Below are 21,410 nucleotides of genomic sequence, written 5' to 3'. Positions count from 1 at the left end.
CATGAGGAGGAAGCTGAAGCTCTGAGAGCTCTGTGACAGTGACTTGCACAAAATGACAGCTCCAAGGGAGAGGGCAGGGCCCTTTCCAGCTACTCTTGCTGTCTCCCTCCCAGTTCTGCAGCTAATTAGAGTGGTCAGCAGACTCTAAACCCAGAGGTCCCAGGGCTGGGTAACAAAGGCCTCTTCTACCTGGTAAAGCCCATGGTCCAACAGGACAATCTCCGCCTTTCCCGTGCCAGGGTGCTTCCGCACCAGTACATTGCCGGGGTGGGGATCGCAGTGCACGAAGCCATTGACGAAGATCATCTCACTATACATCTTGCCCAGGTGGCGTGAGATCTGAAAGAGAAGCGGGGGCAGGTGGGAGCTCCTCTCCACTCACATCTGTCTCAGGGACTTCTATCTGGTCTCTCGATGTGGTCATTAAGGGGAGGCCAGAGAAAATCGGTGGGTTGGAGCGGTTGTGGTGGGAGTGATGGCCTGAGATGACATACTTTTTGAGTTTAAGACTTCTTACCTTTAGCTGCACCTTAGAATCATGAAACCATGTGGGTGGTACAAGGCACCAGTATTTTTTAAAGTTCGAGGTGATGTGAACACATGATTAGGTAGGAGAACTACACTCTCCACCTCCCGCACCCGCCCTTCCACTTGTCCGCCATTTCTCTCCTCCATACCCTTTTATCAGCCCTTCTCCATTTTCTCCCCAAAGCTGAGAATGGGCTGAAAAGCTGGGCTGGGGGAGCCATTCCACTCACCCCTTCTCCAAAGAACAGGGCGGGGGGCTGAGGATCAGGAGCAGGTCACCTCACCACCTCCTCTGGGGCTGCCCCAGGCCTGTGCCAGGTGGACCCAGAGTCACAGGCCTGTCTCCCCTCTCCCTGCTCCCCTCCCTGCCAGAGCCCAGTGCTAATCTGATTTATGATGTCTGCACAGAAGAAATGACACTAGAGAAGCCGTTTAAATCATCCTGTCACTGCTGCTCTCCCTGACGAGGCAGTCTTCTTATCTCTAGTCCCTTTTTTATTAAAGCTAAAAGCCTCTTCCCAGCTAAGGAACAGCTGCTGAATAAAGCCAGACCTGGACCCACAGAGGGTCTGTTGACAGGTTTCCAGGGGACAAAGAGATGCTCGACCCAGAAAGCTGACACCCCAGGACACAAGCTGCCCTAGGCAACCCTCTTGGCCTCAGCTGGACCCCATGGTCATTAACAAACCTAACCTGGTCAGAGGGGAGAGAAGCTGGGGCCCACGGGTGGGGAACACAGGATTGGGATCTTAAAAATGTTCCTCTGTCCCCCAGCCTGCAAAGTCCTACCTGACCAGGCCCTGCCTCCTGCCTGGTCTCATCTCACACCACACTGACATTCCAGCCACATTCACTCTTTCTCTTCCCCAACGATCCCTGTGCTTTCTGGCCTCAGGGCCTTTGCACATGCTATTCCTGCTGTCAGGAACATTCCTGCCATCTCCCCTTCACTTGACTTACCCCCTCTCTTCCTTCCCATCCCAGGTCAGCATCGCCTCTCTGAGGAAGCCCTCCCTGACGTCCCAGGCAAGATGAGGTTCTCTCGCCATACGTTCTCAAAGGCCTTTTCTTTCAGGGCACTAGCACACTATTTGTGTGATTATTTGATTAATGACCATCTATCCCACTATCATAAACTCCCAAGATAGTAGGCACTTGCTGTGCTTTGTTAAACAGCTTTATTGAGGTATAATTTATGGACCACAGACTGGCTCTATTATGTATCCACTTGCTTATAACAGTGGCAAACACGTGACTATGACTCTGCGTTCAACGTAAGTGAGACCCTCATCTCTGTTTTCCTAAGATGCTGTTGTTCCTGCCTCGATGCTTATTCTAACCCCATTAATGTCCTCTGAATCCCAATCAATTATAATTTGCCCATTGCATCATTCTTGATGACCCTACTTTAGTAACAACCAGCTGACATCCTTATTAGCCCCCCAAAGGTAGGGACAATTATGATCTTCATTTTGCAGATGAGAAACTGATTCATCAAGGTTTAACTTACTCATGGCTAGAGAAAGGTCGAGCCAAGATTCACACCAGCTGACCCCGCAGCCTTCTAGTAACTGCTATTCTACGCTGGCTTGCACCCACTGCTGCACTCTTCAGTTGAGCTTTGTGACCTTAACCAGTTGCTTATGCCCTCGGCTTCAGTCACATGGAAATAATAATAGTCCCACTAGCCAGGGTCACTGCGAAGGTAAATGAGAATGCCACGGTGCCGTGCCCTGGTGACTCTCATAAGTGACCCTGTGCTTGTCGTTACTAATTTCTCATAACACCCCTGGAAGGTGAGCAGACTAGCTTCCATTGTACGTTTTTCAGAGGTGAAGACGTGTAAGACACTGTGCCCGCTACCACGCCAGCCCTCCAGCTCCTGCAATTTTCCTGCGGTGAAATAGACTCCCAGTACTCAGTGTCTGTCGGCATCAGGAGCAGGACTTTGCCCCAGGTCAAGTTCTCAGACTCAGGCTGACATGCCAGATACCCCAGGGCCACCACTGTCTGTTTCCTTGGAGGGGGGCCCCCGGCCAGGGCTGGTCCTGGGTGGGCCACCAAGTCTCAATGCCACCAAGAATCTCTTCTATGGGGCTCTTCGGAGCTTCGTGGAGCCATGCTCTGAAAGGCTGTATCTGCCAAACCAATTGCATTTATTAAGTAATCATTCATTTTTATTTGTCAAGGACGCAAATAAGGTCCAATCAGGGCTCCTGATCAGCCCAAGATAAGCAGCGCAGCCAGACTGAGCTGACAGAATCCCAGCCAAAAAAGGAGAGAAACGACATTTCATTTAGTCTGGGCAGACCTGTCATGGGGAGATGTATGATCTCCCTTAAGCTTTCTGAAATACTGCTAATCGCTCTGGGTCCCCTATTAACTATACTGAAAGATGGCCCCTAGCGGTCTGGGGGCTCAGGATGGGGAGCCCTTGCCCCTGAAAAGTGAGCTGCTGCTGGTGGGGTTGGGGAGGTTGGGGGCCACCAACTACTGCTCTATGAGAAGAGTCCACATGAGAAGAGTCACCAGAGTGGCCCACTCCATCTCAACATCTCCAATCCACCTGCCTCCAGCTCATTGTGTCTTGCCATTTGGGGCTGTTCCTAATGTTGGTTTTAACCAGATTTCACCAGCATAGACAGAGACCAGAGGGGGAGTCCCTGCGAATGGCATGGTTCTGTCACTGGGCATGGGAGACCTGGGGATAAGACACCTCTCTTCTCAGTCTGGTTCCAAGTTCCCTTAGCAACTACATGGGACTAACCCCACCTGCTCTACTTGCTCACAGAGTAACCTTAAGATTCAACGTCAAAATAGGATCACATATGAGAAAGCACTTTACACACTATAAGACAACACATCAAAGTTTGTTTTTCATGCAGTAGTTTATCATTTTTAACTTAGAAAAAATACATACCCACTATCACTCTCAAAGCCTAATTTTCGAAGTTTAAAGTACAGTTCATATAAATACAGAATGTGTGCCAGGCACATTGGCCCACACCTATAATCCCAGCACTTTGGGAGGCTCAGGAGGGATGATTGCTTGAAGACAGGAGTTTCAGACCAGCCTGGGCAACACAGCAAGACCTCATCTCTACATAAAATTAAAAATTCAGCCAGGTGTGGTGGAACATGCATATGGTTCTATCTACTAGGGAGGCTAAGGCAGAAGGATCACTTTAGCCCAGGAGTTCGACACTGCAGTGAGCTATGACGGCACCACTGTACTCCAACCTGGGAGATAGAGCGAGACCCTGTCTCTAAATACATAAATAAAAAATAAAACTAAATAAATACAGGATGAACATGTGTCAAAGACTTTTTTAACTCATTAATAAGGGGGCAAGTCCACATAGCCAAAGTAAGACTAAGCAAAAAGAACAAATCTGGAGGCATCACATTACCCAACTTCAAACTATACTTCAGAGCTATAGTTAGCAAAACAGCATGGTACTGGTATAAAATAAGGACACAGACCAATGGAACAGAATAGAGAACCAAGAAATAAAGCCAAATTCTTACAGCCAACTGATCTTCAACAAAGCAAAAAAAACAAAGTGGGAAAACGACACCCTATTCAACAAATGGTGCTGGGATAATTGGCTAGCCACATGTAGAAGAATGAAATTGGATTCTCACTTCTCACCTTATAAAAAATCAACTCAAAATGGATCAAAGACTTAAATCTAAGACCTGAAACCATAAAAAATCTAGAAGATAACGTCAGAAAAACTCTTCTAGATATTGGTTTAAGCAAAGATTTCATGACCAAGAACCCAAAAACAAATGCAACAAAAACAAAGATAAGTAGACGGGACTTAATTAAACTAAAAAGCTTCTGCACAGCAAAAGAAATAATCAGCAGGGTAAACAGACAATCCACAGAGTGGAAAGAATCCACAGAGTGGGAGAAAATATTCACAGCTATGCATCGAACAAAAGATTAATATCCAGAATCTACAAGGAACTCAAACAAATCAGCAAGAAAAGAACAAACAATCCCATCAAAAAGTGGGCTAAGGACATGAATAGACAATTCTCAAAAGAAGATATACAAATGGCCAACAAACACATGAAAAAAATGCTCAACATCACTAATGATCAGGGAAATGCAAATCAAAACCACAATGCAATACCACCTTACTCCTGCAAGAATGGCCATAATCAAAAAATCAAAAATAATAGATGTTGGTATGGATGTGGTGAAAAGGGAACACTTTTACACTGCTGGTGGGAATGTAAACTAGCACAACAACTATGGGAAACAGTGTGGAGATTCCTTAAAGAACGAAACGTCGAACTACCATTTGATCCAGCAATCCCACTAGTGGGTGTCTATCCAGAGGAAAAGAAATCATTATATGAAAAAGACACTTACACACGCATGTTTATAGCGGCACAATTCACAATTGCAAAAATATGGAACCAGCCTAAATGCCCATCAACAGGTAGATAAAGAAAACACGGTGTATATACACCATGGAATACCACTCAGCCACAAAAAGGAACGAAACAATGGCATTTGCAGCAACACAGATGGAATTGGAGAGCATTATTCTAAGTGAAGTAACTCAGGACTGGAAAAACAAATATCGTATGTTTCCACTTATAAGTGGGAGCTAATCTATGAGGACGCAAAGGCATAAGAATGATACAATGAACTTTGGGGACTTGGGGAGAAGGGTGGGAGGAAGGTGAGGGATAAAAGACTACACATTGGGGCCTGGTGCGGTGGCTCATGCCTGTAATCCCAGCATTTTGGGAGGCCAAGGAGAATTGTTTGAACCAAGGAGACAGAGGTTGCAGTGAGCCAATATCACACCATTGCACTCCAGCCTGGGCAACAAGAGTGAAACTCCGTCTCAAAAATAAATAAATAAGTAAGGGGGCAAGTAAGATGGTAGGGCTGGTTCAAAGAGAATTTTGAAAGTAGGTGTTTATGGGCATTTAAACAGGAATAAGAGACTAAGGTTTCTGGATTAGCTAAAAAACAGGTTACTGTTCTACGAGGCATTAAAAAAAAGTTGTAACCTTTGGGTGGGGTTATCTTTTATACTAGACAGAAATTATTTGCATCTCTACTGGATAAGATCTTCAAGTTGATGTAGGACCAGTCTGTGCCTTTAAATAATTGTCAATAGCAAAGTCAAACAAATGTACATTTCCCTAGATATTTTAAAAAAATCCTCTAGGGAGCTGGTTGAACAATGCCCAAGACTGCCACACCACACTCTCCTGGCCTCATTTCTAAGTGTTGGATAACATCTCTCAGAGTTGTGTTAGTCTTTCTAGGAACTGAGTTTCCCAGAAGAGAGAAGCCAGCCCCCTTCCACTCAGAGGCATTGAGGAGAAACCTAAGGCCATTACTGGGCACACGACCCTCTCTCCCTTCTATAATACATTATGTGTCTTGCTTAAGAACAGATCATTGTGTCCCTAACACTGCCCCATGCCCTGTGAACGGTGGCATGTGCATAATGACAGGACGCACCATCTTTTTAGAATGGTGCATGATAGACACACCTGACAGTAATAACTTAAGCAGACACTTATGGCAGACACAACTGCCTTAACTTCAGAAATAGGGGTTGCTAGGTGCAGGTTGCTGAGGACAGGGTACTAAGTGAATGTACTATATAAACAGCATGCTTTTTACAAGTGGTGGTGGTTTTCCTGTCCAGCCTGCCACCACTGAACTGTCTTGTAAGTTCCCCCAAATAAACCATTTGTTTAAATCTATGTTCCATTCACTATCTCTTCTTTGGCCTCTCGAACCTGGTGCCATTCCTACTGAAGTTGACAGAGGTCCAGTATGACAAACAATGATGGCTAACACACTATACCAGGCACCATGCCAGGCACTTCACACTAAGGGATTCAGCACTCGCTGCCATCCTCTGCAGTCAACAGGTAAAGGAATCAGGACACAAAATAGAAAGTTGGGTGACTTGGTTGGCAGTTAGTCTAAACCTAGGAGCACTGGCTCCAGAGAACAGGCCTCGATCGCCCCGTTATCCTGCCTCTCCACTCACAGGGAAGCTCTTCCTGGAGACAGAGACTGCACCAGAGACGTCTGAACACCACCCCACTCCAACCCCAGAAGCTGCCAAAATGTTTCATTTTGAAAAAAAAGAGTCTCAGTGGGAAATCCAAGACTGTCAGCTAACCAAAACCACACTGTTAACTAAAGTTACAGTACAGTGCCATTTAGGAAAAAAAAAAAGTCAATGAGAAATCTTTTAATTGTTCCACATAAAAAGAATGTGCCATTGACGATAAGTGATTTCAGTTATTATGCAATGCCTTTATTCTCTAACAGCAGGGAGGGGGAAAAACCAGGAATCTATAAAAAGACTGAGTAAAGAATTAATTTAGTAAATAATATTTAAATCAATGAGTTATTTTTGGACTTTTCTCAAAACTTGAATTGGCTAAAAGTACTTTAATTATTCTATAATTACATGGATTAATTTATTCCCACCCTCAAGAGAGAATCTATTTATGTTCCTGGTGGGGCGTCTTAAAAGAAAGGCCAAGATCCCTGAAGGAAACAGGGGGTTGGTGTTACAGGATATTGATAATCACATGAGTAGCCTGATATTAACTATAAGGAGGTTAATCATTCAAACTCTGTCTGCCTTTCTTCCAGTTTCTGCCCAGGCTTTCTGAGGTACAACAGCATGAAAGACTAGACCAGACCTAGAGCTTTTTTAAAAAAAAAATACAGGGCCTCACTCTGTAGCCCAGGCTCAAGTGCAGTGGCACCATCAGGGCTCACTGCAGCCTCGAACACCTGGGTTCAAATGATCCTCCCACCTCACCCTCCAGAATAACCAGGATTACATGCATGTGCCACCACGCCCAGTTAATTTATTTTTTTGTAGAGATAAGGTTTCACTATGTTGCTCAGGATGGGATGGTCTCAAACTCCTGGTTTCAACTAATCCTCCCACTTCAGCCCTGTCCAAAGCACTGGGATTACAGGTATGAGCTACTGGTGCTGGCCCTAGAGCATTTTACCATAATCTCCACCCTATCCCCAGGAACCACCTTTGGGATTTGTAAGCCTCAGATTAAAAACAGCTTCCCAGCATGGAGCCCAAACTTGTCCATAGGTGGGGCAATCTTGGACTCACAAACGTGAGGTGTAGTCTCTGAACGCAAAGGTGCTGGGAACCTCTTCGACCACACATGGTGTCGGGAGAGATAGTGAGGAAGAAAGAAAAGGGGCTTTGTGAGGCTGAGGCAGTCAGATGGCTTGAGCCCAGGAGTTGGAGACCAGCCTGGGAAACATGGTGAAGCCCCGTTTCTATAAGAAATACAAAAATTACCTAGGCATGGTGGCATGCACCTGTAGTCCCAGCTACTCCAGAGGCTGGGATGGGAAGATCACCTGAGCCTGGGGAGATTCAGGCTGCAGTGAGCTGAGATCATGTCACTGCACCCTAGCCTGGGTGAGAGTGAAAACCTATATCAGAAAATAAATAAATAAAAAGAAGAGGCGCTGAGTAAAATCACAGGAAACTGGGAAGTTACTCTAATTTTGGAGCTCCTAGGCACCTAGTGAAAGCTGCTCTAGGTTAGGATTGAAAAGGAACATCACAGAGAGCCATGGCATGGGGTATTTAATGAGTCTCTCTGGCCAGAAAGCCTCCTCAAGTCTCTGGCCAGAGACACTCATTAAAGTTACCCAGATACCAGCGCAGGTGGGAGGGGTCCTAGGGCCTTTGGCTATGGGAAGACACAGAGAAAGGGAGGAAAAGCAGAGACGTCTGGCATCTCTGGCCTTGGACAACAACTCCGTCCAAAGAAATACTTTCCTATCTTTCCACCTTACCGGGGTCAACATGAAAAATGGGGAAAGGGTTTCTTCACTATATGTTTCCCCCATCTTTTGGCACATCATGTACTGCCAGCACCACAGGACACCACAAAATTCCAAGGGGTAGAATTCAGCATAATTCAACACGTGATGAGCACATATGCTGGGCCCGGCACCGTGCCAAGCGCTCTGTTTCAGTCATCAAACAATCCAGTGGGTTACTCGCTTGTATCCCACTTTACGAAAGGAAACTGAGGCTTCAAAAGGGTGAGTAGCTTCACCAAGGTGGCACAGCTTATAAGTAGCAGAGCCAACACCTGCATCCAGGAAGGCCAACTCCACAGCAACACCGTTACCCACTCCCGACACCTTTGCTGTTGAGGAAATAAATGTCCAGGAACTCATCTCATGCACCTGGACCCCTCTCATATCCCCGAGCTCTTTTAAATATTTGGTCCAAGACGCTATGAAGGGACGGACGATGGAAGAAGGTGTTTTCTTTTGGTGATTTTGGTAGAAGGTCTTCATGCCTCTGCAGCTGTTCTGTGTTGGTTTGGGCATCTTCTACCAGAGAGCCAGGCAGGCCCAGCAGGGGAAAAATGACACTGAGCCAAAATGCAAATGTCCTATTCAACCGGAGGTGGTGAAAGGGGAAAGGTAGAAACTTCGGCATGGCTTTTACAGTGGGGGCGAGGGGAGGGGGTCCACCACAGGCTTAATGGATGACTATTACCCAGCTCCAAGTCTTTGTACTCAGAAAATAGAGGCAAGCGGGCAGGAAGGGGAGCGAAGAGGATTCTCAAAGATTCTATGGAGGAAGACACGTCTCTGTGAATCACGACCTCATGAATAAGTAACAGTCGCATTATTTTTACAAAACTTCAGTTTGCAAAGTTCACACAATGACCCTACGCGGTAAGTGATGTTATGTCTCCAACTGCATAGATGAGAAAACTCACACTCAGAGGATGTCACTTACCCAAAAGGCACCGGCCAATACACAATCTCAGGAGCCCTAACTCTGAAACCCTATGCTCTTCCCACCCAGCACCCAAGCTCTATGAAGCCTCACCCAGCCCCACCCTCTCCCACGCTCTGCTCACACCTCTATTATAGCAAGTGCACTCAGTGCTTGCACATGGTAGCTGCTCAATAAAACATTTGCTAAAAGCAAAAGTGAGACCCTTTCACTGCTCCTGCAATGACACGGGATGGAATTGCTTACTAGAAGAAGCATAGCAACGGCTTCTGGCTAAGCATGGCAAGTGGAACCCAGGCCACTGACTCCACTCCTTCACGAACCCCACAAAAGTGACTCTAAAAGTAGGAAAGAAGGCAAAGACCCCACCACAACAAGAAAAGAGTAGAGAGGCAACAACAGAAGGCAAAGTGAGATAAGCAAAACTGTGTTTGCTGCAGGGAGCTACTGAGAAGTGACTCGGCAGGCTAGAAAACATGGACCCCTAAGCCGGCAATAGGAGAGCTTTATAATTATTACTGCTGAGCCTCAAGCAGGCTCAGAAACTGAGGGACCCTGGCACCTCTGAAAATGAGATTTGGGGGTTCTGAAAAAGAAAGATTAATTGAAAGACTTTAAAAGTACCAGCTAAAGCCCCAGATCCCCACCCAACCCTGACAGAAGATGGAGACTGACAGGTTCTGGAGGCTGCACCACACACCAGAAGCACCACCCTGAGGACAGCAGACTGAACCTAAGTCCACATAATGACCACTGAGGAGCTCTGGCACTCTCGCCCCCTGGATCCCATGTCTCTGGGACAGCCAGGCTGGTGTCCCTTCTAAAACCCCATCCCAATCTTCACGGACAGCAGTGTCTGCCCACCAGACCTCCAGTCATCCGTCCCTGCTGCCCCTACACTCCTGTCTCTGTCACCTCTTTCTTGGCTAATTTCACAAAAATTAAATTGAGCCTCAGCCTCGGCAGGATCTTAAACACACACTCACTGAAATCCAATTAACCTTCGATAAAGGTCCGGCAATCAATAGTGGTTCTGTGGCTCGGGGAGGCGCCATCCAGCCCGGGAAAGCGGACTCCTGCACGACCTTTACTTTTAATGAGATCAATGACAGTCATTGTCGCCAGCTCTTAAAGTGACTGGCAAATATGATCACCAGGTCAGGCCCTTGGTAATATCTGCTTCTGGGCTCACAGACACAAACAAACAAGGGCCCCTGCAGGCTGCTGGCTCCCGAGGCCTGTGCTTGCTGGCAGGTGGGCACCCCTGGGCAGGGCTGTCTCGGGCCTGGAGGTACAGATCAGCAGGGTGAGCGCAGATGGCACTCCTGGCAAGGCCTGGGCCCCTGGCTTCATGTTTGAGTATGCGGAGTCCTGAACTTCAGTGAGTGTCTGAACCGCCTGGACAGTTTGTTGAAATGTAGATTCTTGCAAACTTCTACAATCCTTTCACCCCAGATTTGGATTAGTGAGTTTGGAGTAGGGTCCAGGAATCTGCATTGTTAAATAAGCTCCCCTGGTGATTTCTTTTTTTCCCCTACAGTGATTCTAAAAGAGATTGTTGGTGAACAAGTCTTAGCTCTCACCAAGCTGAAGAATTAATGTTCCTGGTTAGAGCCTAGATAGTCCATCACCTTCGATAAGCATACTGAGGACCAGAGAGCGGATGTGATTTGCCTAAGGTTACACAGCAAGGTACCGGCAGGACAGAGATTGAACCTACCCGTCTTGCCTGCTAAACCGGTGTTTCCCTATCCAAGTCCATTTGGCCAAGTGGGACTGGGATGCTGTAGAGTGAGGAGGCCTCTTCAAAGCGGAGTGAGGCTGACACAACAAGTGGTTGGAGGGGGTCTGGATCCACCCCCATCCACCTAAAGTGGGGTCCCTTCTACAGCCACCTTCCAGGATAGACATCTGCTTATAGCAGCTAAGATGCCACTAGTCATGCTACACCCTAAGATTTAGAGTAAGACTTCTGCCCCCTGTCACTCCTATCTAGCCCTGTACCTCCCTCCCCAAGGAATGCTCACAGCCAGGCTGCCCTCAGGAGGGAGTTACTCCAGGGCTGGCTCGCTGAGTACCACAGTCCTAGGGAGACTTTAGAACCTCAGGAGTTTATCTGAAACTTTCAGGATTGTGGAATGTTTACACACACACACACACACACACACACACACACACACACACACACACACGCTCCCCCGTAGTCCTCTACAAGGCCGTGGCTTTGATGTTGGTTGGTAAGAGACATGATAGATTAATTTATTCAGAGTAAGGCCTGTCCCTAATCTACTCCCAACACCATCGATGGTAAGTGACAGTACTTAGAGCACCGTAGTGGCCCATAGCCCACTGTGGGGGTTTCTGCGGAAGTAAGTATTTAATAACGTCATCTCAGACTGCCAAAGAGCTACCAAGTGATGCAAAGCCTAAAAGCCAGGGACCGGGGATTAAGAAATTAACATAGCGTGGCATTACAAGGATAGACTAATGAAACAAAATAGATTCCAGAAGAGCCCCACATTGATGACGAAGACGTCAGATCCCAAAACTGCATGATTCCATTTATGTGAAGTTCAATAATGGGTGCAGGTCATCTGTGGTGGCAGCGCTCAGAAGGGCATCAGCTCTGGGAGGGTACTGACCGGAAGGGACATGCGGGAGCTTGCCAGGGGGCTAGAAATGACTTGTAACTTTATCTGAACAGTCATTACATATTATATCCAGATGGAAACTTACTGAGGTATACAATTAAAATTTCTGACCTCAGGTAAGTTATCTTCCCTCTCTGAGTCTCTGATTCTTCCTCTGCAAATCTGAGACAATCAGACCTCCCTCGTAAGTTGATAATGCAGACAGCTCCTGGCACATAGAGCCAGGCAGTCAGTAAACACTAATGGCTAAAAAAAAAAAAAAAAAAAAACGTTGGGGAGGTAGAAGAGAAAAAAACAGCCCAACGACAACAACAACATTCATCTCAGTATCAGTTTGGGGTACTTACTTAGCACACGCCAGGCACTGTGCAAAGCACTGTTTGTGCATTAACTCACACCGTCCTCACAAAATCACTTACTTACAGATAGGTATGATAAAACAGAAAAATGTTTATATGAAGTAATCCTTGATGTAAGCAAGAGAGAGAGGTGTTACATTCAGACACTGCCTTGGTGCTGGGCAATGCTTCTCAGTCGGTGCTCCAGCTCCTCTAAGTAGTTAGTTACCAAGTGGCTCCAGGTTCCAGCAGCCCAAGGTATTGGGTTGGTGCAAAAATAATTGCAGTTTTGGAATGGCCCGAAATAAAAAACAAAACACACAATTACCTTTGCAACAACCTATAGATCCCTGGCAGGGAAATGGAGAAGGTAGAGGGGCAAGGACTTTGGAGTCATGCAGATCTGAGTTCAAACCCTGGTTCTACCCCTGCTAGCTGTGTGATATGGGGCAAGTTGTTTAACCTCTCTGAGCATTTGCTTTCTCATCTGTAAATGGGGTTAATAACATGCTGCATAGGAGATCTGTAATGAGTAGAGATTATGTGCGTCATATGCCTGGCACATATTAATTGCTTATAATTATTATTAGTTATTATTTTTCCCCAAATAACTCTGATATCAGCTTGCCCCATTCTGCACGTCCACAAGAAAACAACCGACACTCTCGCCCAGGTCTGCCTGGTAAGGGCCAATCTAGGGTGTGAGGCTGGTTTATTCACCCGTTCACTGATGAAAGGATGTCTACCAAGGATCTGCTCTGCACAGACCACTGGCTTTGTCTACAAGGTATCAAAACAGCGCGGAGGCAGGAGCAGATGAGACCAGGCCTCAGAGGGCACGCCCTGCCCAGCTCCTACTGCCCAGCTCCAGCCTAGCTGCCCCCTCCGGCCAGGCACCGCGCTCAGCCATAAGCAAACAACCACACTAGAGCGCACCTTTCTGTGTTTGCATTTGTTTTGAAAATCAACATTGCCTCTGATTAAATGCCATTACAGCTCTGGGCTCACTGGATCCAAAGAGATTAATGGACTTGAGGGTGCTGCTGGAATGAAAATGCCTCCACAGCTGGTAGTAAGTAAATGCCAGGAACCTGGCAGGGGTGAGGCCTCTGGGATATTTCCTGATCAGCAGGCGACAGACCCTATTTCCCTTTAAGGCCATTCAGGAAAGGCCAGAGGTGGCCTCCCATCCCATCCAATCCCTTCACCACTGGAACCAAAGACTTTGTATTCTGCTTGAACGCCTCCCACGTACCAGCCTAGAGGCCACCAGTGAAGGCAGCAGAGTCAGAAGCCCCTACTTGTGTTACTGGCCAAGTGACCTCAGGGAAGACATTTGCTCTCTCTCAGAACTTTTCACCCCATCTGTAAAATAGAAGGAGGAATTATTTTTCTCATCCCTTTCCCTCCAAGCAGCAGAACTCTTCCAGAAAAGCCCAATAGGAAGTTCAGGCATTAGCGAAGCTGCCCTGGGGAAAGCAGGGTGCTATCTGTTTCGGTGTAGCCTGCCTATACCCCACACACCCCCCAAGGCCCTCGAATGGGTTATTGAAGCACTGTTCCCTAAGTCAGGGGACAACAGCTTTCCTAGAAGGCCTGAGCCAGCCACAGCGAACGTTTCCGCCAAGCTCCTGGCAGCAGCTCTGTGCGCTTTGATGTGGCCCCTCCTTTGTGGCCTAACAGGAAGAGTGAAATCAGGGAGACCCGGGTTTTAATCCCACCTCTACTAAGCCGTGTGACCTTCTCTCTCTGAGTCTCTGATTCTTTGTCTGCAAAATAGAGACAATGAGACCACCCTCGTAAGTTTATTATGGAGAAGAGGGCCTGACACAGGGAGTTAGGCATGCAGTAAACGCTAATGGTAAAAGGAGAAAGAAAGAGCAGAGCCCAAAGATAACATAAGGAAATCAACAAGCACCACCCAGCTACTCTTCTGGAACGCTAGCCACACACTAGGCACTGTGCTCAGCGCTGTTTGTACCCTAACTCACACAGTCTTCACAACCCCTCTCGGAGGCAGGTACTGACCCCATTAACAGTGGTCACATGGCCACCAGGCGGCCTGTGTGACCACCACACTCCCCTACTATCCCCCTGGGCTCATCTGCTGAGCCAAGGTATGGCTTTCTCCCCACTGGGACCATATGCTCACGCTTATCTTTGTGCACTGCCTGTGGACATGGGGAGTGGAATAGAAAAGAGCACTCACAGCCAGGCGCAGTGGCTCACACCTGTAATCCCAGCACTTTGGGAGACCAAGGCGGGCAGATCATCTGAGGTCAGGAGTTCAAGACCAGCCTGACCAATATAGAGAAACTCTGTCTCTACTAAAAATACAAAATTAGCCAGGCATGGTAGTGCATGCCTGTAATTCCAGCTACTGGGGAGGCTGAGGCAGGAGAATCACTTGAACCCAGGAGGCAGAGGCTGCGGTGAGCTGAGATTGTGCCATTGCACTCCAGCCTGGGCAACAAGAGCAAAACTCCGTCTCAGAAAAAAAAAAAGCAAAAAAGCAAAAAAGCATTCACCTCCACTGGGTGTGAGCCCCTTCCTTCCTTCCTTCCTCCCTCCCTCCCTCCCTCCCTCCCTCCCTGCCTGCCTTCCTTCCTTCCTTCCTTCCTTCCTTCCTTCCTTCCTTCCTTCCTTCCTTCCTTCCACCCCAGAGCGCAGAACATGTTGCTGCACTCCTCAAAACCCTGAAGTAACTCCACAGTGCCTCGAGGTCACACCCTAGACCATTACCTTATCTCCCCACACACCCCAAGGAACCCTGCCCCAGCCCTGCCAAACTTCACCCATTCCCTTCCCCTTCTTGCAAAGCCACTACCTGGAAAATTCCTACTCATCCTGCTGGGGACACCAACCTGTGGCAGGCCTCAGTGCCTCTTCCTCACTCTCCCTGGGGTTCTGCTCACACCCTCTCGCTGCCTGAGATACAGTAGGAAGGATTTAGATGTGTATCTGACTCTAATGCTAAGCTCTGGGGACTGGGTCTGGTCCTCCTGTGAGCACCTATACCTAGCATACAGCAGACACTCTTAAAACGATCAATGTTGAGCCTGGCCACATGGCTCACACCTGTAATGCCAGCACTTTGTGAGGCCAAAGTGGGAGGACTGCTGGAGCCCAGGAGTTCCCGATTACAGTGAGCTATGATTGTGCCACTGCATGCCAGTCTGGGCAACAGAGCAAGACCCCGTTTCCAAAAACATAAAAATGAAATTATGAATGTTGTTGAAAAAGTACAACTCCACCCATTCCTGTGGGAGCCTGTGGCAACCAAGAAGCAGAAACTGAGGGACAGGTCCTACCCACTGGCCAGTATTCCCTGGGACAAGGGGGATGGAAGGGGGGACACACAAAGCCCACCTCTTTTTTCCTGCTTTAGGAGGCTGATGCAGTTGGCTGCTGCTGTTCCCTTTTTGCCTGATCCCTTGAGATCTGGGAAGTGGGAAGGAGAGGGGAGGACAGGAAGAGGGAAGAGACAACGGACAGGCCCCACAGAGCCAGAAGGATTAAGTCCCACTGATTTTGCATCATTGTTCTCTGTGGCCGCTTAGCTTTGTGGGCCTCAGATGGTGCAAACGAAAAGCAGGTAATGGCAAAAGGGGCTCCGCATGCCCCTGCAGGCTGCCATGTGCACAGGGTTGGCCTAAATGACCTGAAAGAATCTTTCTTGCTCAAAGTTTATAATTCTCCAGACAATGGGCCCCATTAAAGACAGGGGGGCCAGACTCTGAGGCCTCACTTGGACACACAGGCACTTCCTGGGCAGCCTCGACCAAGCCCACGTTCCCTGGCACAGCAGCCCTGAGCTCTTGACCTCACCTCATTGACGTCGATCTTGTTCTTCTCCATGTAGTCTCTGTCATTGACCTGCCCGCCGTCCACAAACTCCATCAGGAGGACCCGCTCCGTGGACAGGTCCCAGTGGATTCGGGGCACCTGGGATAGGAAGGGACAGGTCAGATGGTCTGGGGAGGCTGGGAGTCGGGCAAGGACGACAATGTGGCACAGCGAGCCAGACAGCAACAGAGGCTCCTCCCAGAGCAAGGGAGAAGAGGCCCAGGAGGGACCTCAGTGTTGACAGTGGGGATGGGACAGTCAGGCCAAGAGGGAGGCCAGCTTCTCCACCTCTGCTCAGCAGGCCTCCACCCACTCCTTTAAAACCGGCTTTGCCGACTCTCCTCAGTGCCTTCTAACACTGTTAAGAGCCAAAACTAAAATTGGGACTTGGGAGGAAAATGTTGGAACGTGGAACGCCTCATACCTGGGCATTGCTATTAAGGATATTTCCTCTCCCCATCCCACCACCAGGCCCACTTTGGGCTCCTCCCCCTGCCTCCAATATTTCACCTGGGTAATGGGTGCATTGTGTGTATTAAGCAAATGACTGAATTTTGACCAGATGATAAATTTTGCTTCTCATGCCTGTTTCCTGTAGGAAAACATGTTTCCTGGGGCAGACAACATTGGATATTAACCCAACATCTATTCCCAATCCTGCTCTTCCCTAGGGATGAAAAAAACAAAATATTGGGGCTAGGTGGGGTGGCTCACACCCGTAATTCCAGCACTTTGGGAGGCCGGGGCAGGTGGATTGCTTGAGCTCAGAAGTTCAAGGCCAGCCTGGGCAACATGGCGAAACCCCGTCTCTACAATAAATACAAAAATTAGCCAGGCATAGTGGTGCATGTCTGTGATCCCAGCTTGGGAGGCTGAGGTGGGAGGATCACTGTCAAAGTCACAGTGAGCTGTGACCTTATATATCACACCACTGCACTCCAGCCTGGGCAGCACAGCAAGATCCCGTCTGAAAACAAACAAACAAACAAATAAACAAACAAATTAAAAAACCTACTTTCCTTGCCTGCTTTATAGTAGGTATGGCCATGTGATACAGTTCTGACTTATGAACATAAATGGAAACCTGCTAGGGGATTCTAGGAAGGTTTTTATTTCCTTGATTAAAAAAAAGGGGGGGTATTTGCACAGTGCTACTCTTCTTCCATTTCTCTTCCTGCCTTGAAAGTGAACGTGAATGTGATTGTTGGTGCTATAGCAGCCATCTTGCAACAACGAGGAAAAATAAAAAAAATTATAAAGAACTGAGATGCCAGCTCTGATACTGTCAAACCACCAAAACCATGTATCAGTAGGCAACCACTGCAAACCTTCTTGCTATGTGAAGACAATGAATTCTTTTGTTTAAGGCATTCTAAATGAGGCTTTCAGTTGCCTACAGACAAATGCATTACTAACATACACTCTCCAACCCTCTCTGACTCTCACAACACTCAAAAGCCAAAAAGAGAACAGATTTCTCCAGGAGCGGGCAAAAGATTGGAATGCAACCAGACTGCCATGTGAGCAAGGGACAGCTACCAGTACTCCCACAGCCAGGAGGGAGGAGTTATGGGCTTCCAGCATGCCAAGTCTCCCCCAAATTGTGAGGAGTTTATTTCCTCTTACAAATAAAGAAACATGGGCAGCTTTTTCAAACATTTTGGAGAGTAAGATTTTCCTTTACCCTGACCATCCAAATTCATCTAGCAATAACATAGTGGCCCTCAAGTCAACAGTCCTTAATTCTTAATTAATCTTTAATTCCTGTTCTTAATTCTGCTAATACTGTTGTGTCTTAGACTAGCCACTTAACTCCTTTACATCCCAGTCTTCCTTGCTGGAAAGCAGAATTGTTTCTGCCCTATCTCAGTAAGGAGCTCTGAGGATAAATGGAGGCTGTACATACAAGTGAAATGCTCTAGTAGGAACAAAGTTTCCAAAAGAAAGCAAGGTGTTATTTTGGTTTGCTGCCTGCCTGCGGTTTCTGCCATTTGAAAATCTGGGCCAATAGAGAAATCTGTAAAACTGATACTTTGAACTTAAAATTTAGACTTGCTTGGCATTTTTCAAAAAGTTTCTTTTTAAAAAAGTGAGTGCATGTTTGTTATTGTTGCTTTGTTGGTTTTTTTTAGAGACAGGGTCTCATTCTGTCACCCAGGCTGGAATGCTGTGGCATCATCATAGCTCACTGCAGCCTCGAACTCCTGGACTCAAGAGATCCTCCTGCCTCAGCCTCCCAAAGTGCTGGGATTACAGGCGTGAGCCACCATGCCCTGCCTGTTGTTTTTGTTCATGGCTTCCAAATGAATGAGACATAGTTTCGGGTTAAATTCTTCCCTTGGGTTTGTTTGGAAACCTATGTTTGACAGTGGGCCCCTAAGGCTCTGGAGACAAGAGGTCAAATCTCTAGCCAGGCCCATCAGTGGCAGCTTAAAAAACAGCAAGGGGCTGGACACGGTGGCTCACGCCTGTAATCCCAGCACTTTGGGAGGCCGAGGAGGGCAGATCACTGAGGCTGAGGAAGGAGAATCGCTTGAACCTGGGCACGGTGACAGAGGGAGTGAGACTCCATCTTTAAAACAAACAAACAAACAAACAAACAAACAAAAACCACTAGGAAAGAGTCACAGGTGGAAACAGAAAACCCCCAGGCCGGAGCTTCTCTGTGCTTGTGCATCAGGGTCCTGGGTGTACTGGGGTTTCCCCCTCTGGTCTCCCTGCAGACATCACCATTCCAGTCTAACCACAGAATGTGCCCCTTGCTTCTGCTGCTTAAATCTGAAATGACTAAAATATCAAACCTGGGAAACAGCGGAATTTGTCATGGGAGCTTCAGAACCCCAGGTGCCCCTGGACAGACATAACATGGAAATGACTGCAAAATGCCAAACTGCTCCTGCTTAGTTAAAAAAGTGAGCTGCCCCTAAATCACCAGATGGGCAGGAGGACCTGGGGGTGTGGGGTGAAGTGAGCGCCCACATTTCCTGTCCTATGCTTCTTCCGTCAAGGAAGGAAAAAACGAAAAAGAGAAATTTGAAAGAGTCAATAAGCACCCACACTCCCCACCCCACCCCCAAACAAAGCAAAATGAAACTCTAAGAAGCTCATGGCCAGGGTGCTCAGTAGCCCCACAAGCAGGGTCACACCCTGACCATTAGGACCCCTGGGTCCAGGGTCTACCTCTTTGTCACAGAGCAGAGGCCTCCCTCCTGTGGGCTCCTCCAGCCTCCCACACTGATGCCAATCTGGACCCCAAGAAGGAGGGTGACGATTAGGGAAGTTCCAGCCCAAGACCCTGGGCCTCAGCCTCACAGTCTGGCCCTGACCTCACATTTCTGCTTTGTTTCTATACTTTGGTCAATGTGCCCACGAAGCAGGCTGTGCCTGGCTTGTCTGAGACAGCGCCCATCATCCTGGGCCCACAGTCCTCCTGGAGCCTGAGTCCAACACAGCAGAAGGCCTGGAGACCTGGAGTCAGGTCAGACTGGCATATTCGGAGTGAGGCTGCTGGCTGGAGCTCCAGCTCTGCCATCTAAAAGCTGTGTGACTGTGGGTAAGTTATATAACCTCTCTGAACACCAGTTTCCCCACCAAAAACATGGTGATAATGGTTACAGTGGAAGCACGACCCCACCCCCGCCCCCATTTCCTACTACTATGAGCAGAGTACTGGCACTCAACATGGAACTAGACACTAGCAGCTGCTGGAAAAAACATTGATTGCCACATGGAGTTTCACAGAGGGCTCTGATACACACCAGGGCTGAGAGTTATGCTCTAGACAGTTCACTGAAATTCACATCTTCCCCACAAAGTAGAACTACACGGAGGGGGAACGTGCAGGCTCTGGAGCAGGCTACCTCTATTCCCTGCCCCTTAGTGGTGAGCCCTGTGACCCTGTGCAAAGGGTTGATCGCTCTGGGCCTCAGTCTCCCAGCTGATGATATGGGGCTGGTTATGGCACCTCCCTTGTGAGGCTGTTGTAGGGATTAAAGAGTAAATACATACAAAGCACACTGCAAAAAAAAAAGAAAAAAAAGAAAAAAAGTTATATATTAATTACTATACATCAGTGGTTCCTAATCTTTGAGATTCATGGGAAGCTATCATACTTCCCAAAAAGCAAGCACATCTCCTCAGGGTTTGTCCACAATTTCTAGAGTCCTGGGCTCCTTACCTCACATGAAGGAACCCTGGCATGGCCCTGCACACCTATCCCCACCTCCACACACATAGAAATGCTCTCATCACTTCCAGTCCCAAACCCTGTGGTTATAAAGCTTCTCCCCCGCCACCTTGTCCCCAGTTGTCCCCCAGGTGAGTCCGAAACCCTACCACTTGTCCTGTTTCCTTCCCCTAGCACATACACTCTACTGCCAGATCCACTAAGCCTGGCTTTAACCATTCAGCCTAGCTGTCCCCTCACCCTCTCCCAGTCCCCCTGACACCATATTTGCATTCAGTGCTTGTCTGAGGCTGGCAGATTTATAGCACAGGGCTGAGGTTCTTAAACCCCACATAAGCACCAGAAGATGCCTCACACACTGAGAGGTAAACTCTTTGCGGAGGCTTAATTATGCACAGATGTTGTGATGGGGAGCCAGTGTGCAAAAGCAATCTATCTCCAGTTTTAAGAGCTGAACTGGGTTCACAGTGCAAAATTCACTTCCCGCTTGTTATGTGTTTAGGGAAAATTAATTACTCAAGAGCCTTAATTCCACCACTGTCTTAGGAAGGGTGCGCAAGTTTTGGAAACAGCAGGTCAAATTGGTATATTCATTATTTACCCATTTGGCATCCTCATCTGAAAACTGTGTGTGTTATTGTTATTATTGCATGTCTTGGTCTGGCACTTACCAGTTGGCCCCAGCCAGGGGACAATTTTGCTGTTTCCATGGGAACAGTGGAGGAGATGGTTCTGTCTGGCTCACATAGTTCTGGCTCTGAGGGGCACCCCTGCCGGTAAAAGGCAGCAGAGTATCCTGAGAGGAGCACCACACTTGAAGTCAGAAAATCTGGGATGTTGCCCTAGCTCCTCTACTTCAACTGTCCTCTGCAATATGGGCTGATGCCTGCTGGAGGGACTCAACACCACAGTACCTGCAGAGTGTTCAATGCAGCAGCTCCTGATGAAGAAGAGATATTCAATATATATCACCTAGAGTCAATATTTCTTAGAAGCACTCACTGGAGCCCTTTACCCTGAGTAGAATTACGTACTTCCTGTTAGGAATCCACAG

General features: G+C 47.8%; 1 protein-coding gene across 7 annotated transcripts in view; it reads right to left on the bottom strand.

The window, feature by feature from the left end:
- Positions 1 to 21,410, bottom strand: part of ADCK1 (aarF domain containing kinase 1) — a 128,169-nt gene that overhangs the window by 9,163 nt on the left and 97,596 nt on the right. For all 7 annotated transcript variants that reach the window (XM_015144185.3, XM_015144183.3, XM_077938086.1 and 4 more), the window contains 2 exon segments: positions 16,153 to 16,269; positions 190 to 339 (listed from right to left, as the gene is read on the bottom strand). In XM_015144185.3, the coding sequence (XP_014999671.1) occupies positions 190 to 339; positions 16,153 to 16,269 (267 nt within the window).

The sequence above is a fragment of the Macaca mulatta genome, chromosome 7, assembly GCF_049350105.2.
Source record: "Macaca mulatta isolate MMU2019108-1 chromosome 7, T2T-MMU8v2.0, whole genome shotgun sequence".
Taxonomy (NCBI): domain Eukaryota; kingdom Metazoa; phylum Chordata; class Mammalia; order Primates; family Cercopithecidae; genus Macaca; species Macaca mulatta.
Note: the sequence above shows the minus strand (reverse complement) of the source record. Positions and strands in the feature narration are given on the sequence as shown.